Source organism: Echinops telfairi, unplaced genomic scaffold (genome assembly GCF_000313985.2).
Source record: "Echinops telfairi isolate 266 unplaced genomic scaffold, ASM31398v2 ScPeMD7_106;HRSCAF=387, whole genome shotgun sequence".
Classification (NCBI taxonomy): domain Eukaryota; kingdom Metazoa; phylum Chordata; class Mammalia; order Afrosoricida; family Tenrecidae; genus Echinops; species Echinops telfairi.
In genome coordinates this window covers 10,064-11,977 of record NW_022104004.1, presented here as the reverse complement: position 1 = coordinate 11,977, position 1,914 = coordinate 10,064, and the positions used below count along the sequence as shown (strand labels likewise).

Below are 1,914 nucleotides of genomic sequence, written 5' to 3'. Positions count from 1 at the left end.
GGGTTTATTACTCGGTGATAGAAAATGTTCTAAAGCTAAATTACGGTGAGGACTGCATGACTCCGTCAAGCGACTGGAAATCGTCCAGTGGATGCCTGTGATGGCAGGTAAGCTTTTCCTCAACCAAGAGACATCGAGATGGAAACACAGACCAAAGGGAAGGCCTGCCTGGCAGCTTACCCTCACACGGCCGGCCGGGGACAGTGCCATGGGCAACCGGAGCTTTCAACTTCACTGCAGGTGGAAGAGTTTATAGAGGAAAGGAAAGCAGGGCAAGGGAACAAGGAGAAATACTATGGACCCTAGTGGTTACGTGTTCAGCCGCGCTCCATAAGGTCCAGAGTTTGAAAACACACCAGCGGCTCCTCGGGGAGAAAGACAGAGCTTTCTACTCTCGTAGGCAGTTACGGCCTCGGAAACTCCCTGTTCCACAGGGTCGATGTGAGTGGCGTCGACCCGAAGACAGGGAGAGAAACTCAAGCAGGTCGGGAATCCAAGTCTTAACCTGGACTTGAGTGTTTAGGCTCCTTAGAAGCCTCATTTCAAGCAGTGGGGAAGCAGCCCACAGGTAACAACACAGGGTACACAGTGCTCACCTCGACCCTCCTCTCCGTACCCCAAGTGAGGGGGGACCACAATCCTCCGCTTCTCTCCAATGCAAACACCAAGCAAGCCTTCATCCATCCCAGGGATCACGTAGCCCTGCCCGATATACGTGTCAAAGGTCCGGTTCCGGGAGTAGCTGCAAAAGGAAAAAAGGAATGAGGGGGTGATGAACCAGAGACACCGCAGCAGTGGGATACACGAGCAGTTGGTCTCGTAAAGCCACAGGGACATAGAAGTTTCCATGGAGGACATGGCAGAAGCCAGGCTCCCGGGAAGTGGTGAATGTGAACCCTCACTGTGTGTGGGCAGTCATCTGAGAAACCCTCCCAGAAGCAAGTCACCCCCGCCCCCACCTCACCCCGAGGCGGGGCCCAGTGTATGGATGCCATGAAGGCCACGAGAAGCAACCAGAGAGAAATGTAGCTAATGGCCACCAGAGCCCACTGAAGCCGTGTCAAGTTACTAGAAAAAAGGATCAAGGGCATCCCATATCAGAGACTGAGAATGTGTCCCCAGGAGACAAGCCCCAGGAGCCGATGAGGAGCAGGTCTGTGTGTAGGGCACGAATATTAATATTGTGATTGCCAGAAAAGTAGCATGAACACTGAGGCCAATTGAATCCTGCCTCTCCCACAGCCTGGATGAAATATCCCTGTGCCGATCTACGCTCCCCAAGCCTGGTTCTGGGGAGCACCTGGGAACTTGGGGGTCCTGAATGCCAGTGGCCAGGCGTCCACACAGTCCCCTCACTAGGGAAATCTAGGCTCTGTCTAGATTGCTGAGTGTGTTTTCTATGATCCGGTTGAAACAGGAATCAATGCACCCCAACCTGATGACACAAAAGGATAAACTGTCAAGCCTGCAACCCAACCCTGGGCCATAATGATCTGCACACATCACCTGGGACTGCACCCACCAGGTGCGCGGATGTGGCAAGACGCCTGTCGTGAACAAGGCAGTCCCGTCTGCTTTCACCTCATCAGACACTAGCCAGAGGATGGGCTCAGTGAAGATGGCTAGTCAGGAGAGGCGGTGGCCAGGGTGCTGAAAGGACAGAGCCATAAAGGGCTCCCTCGGAGGCGGCAAAGTCAAGGGGCATGAGCCGGTGGTACTTATGAACAGATGACTGGCTCAGTCCATCGCCCTGAGCACCTTCCTCTTTTCTGTGACCACGGGCTCGACACAGCAACACTTGTGCAGACGGACGGCGCGGGACACCGCCGTGTTTCTTCCTGCTAGTATATGGGGTCACTACGAGCCGGGCCAGCTGGATGGCACCTGACAAGGAAGACCACAAACACGAACAGA

The 1,914-nt window shown here is 54.5% G+C and overlaps 1 protein-coding gene across 1 annotated transcript in view; it reads right to left on the bottom strand.

The window, feature by feature from the left end:
- The window catches only part of LOC101661170 (peptidyl-prolyl cis-trans isomerase FKBP9-like), a 6,868-nt gene extending 6,010 nt beyond the window's left edge, over nt 1-858 (bottom strand). Inside the window, exon 1 of the mRNA XM_004717916.4 lies at nt 597-858. Coding sequence (XP_004717973.2) covers nt 597-858 — 262 coding nt within the window. The remainder of the gene's footprint in view (nt 1-596) is intronic.
- Nucleotides 859-1,914: the final 1,056 nt, after the last annotated feature.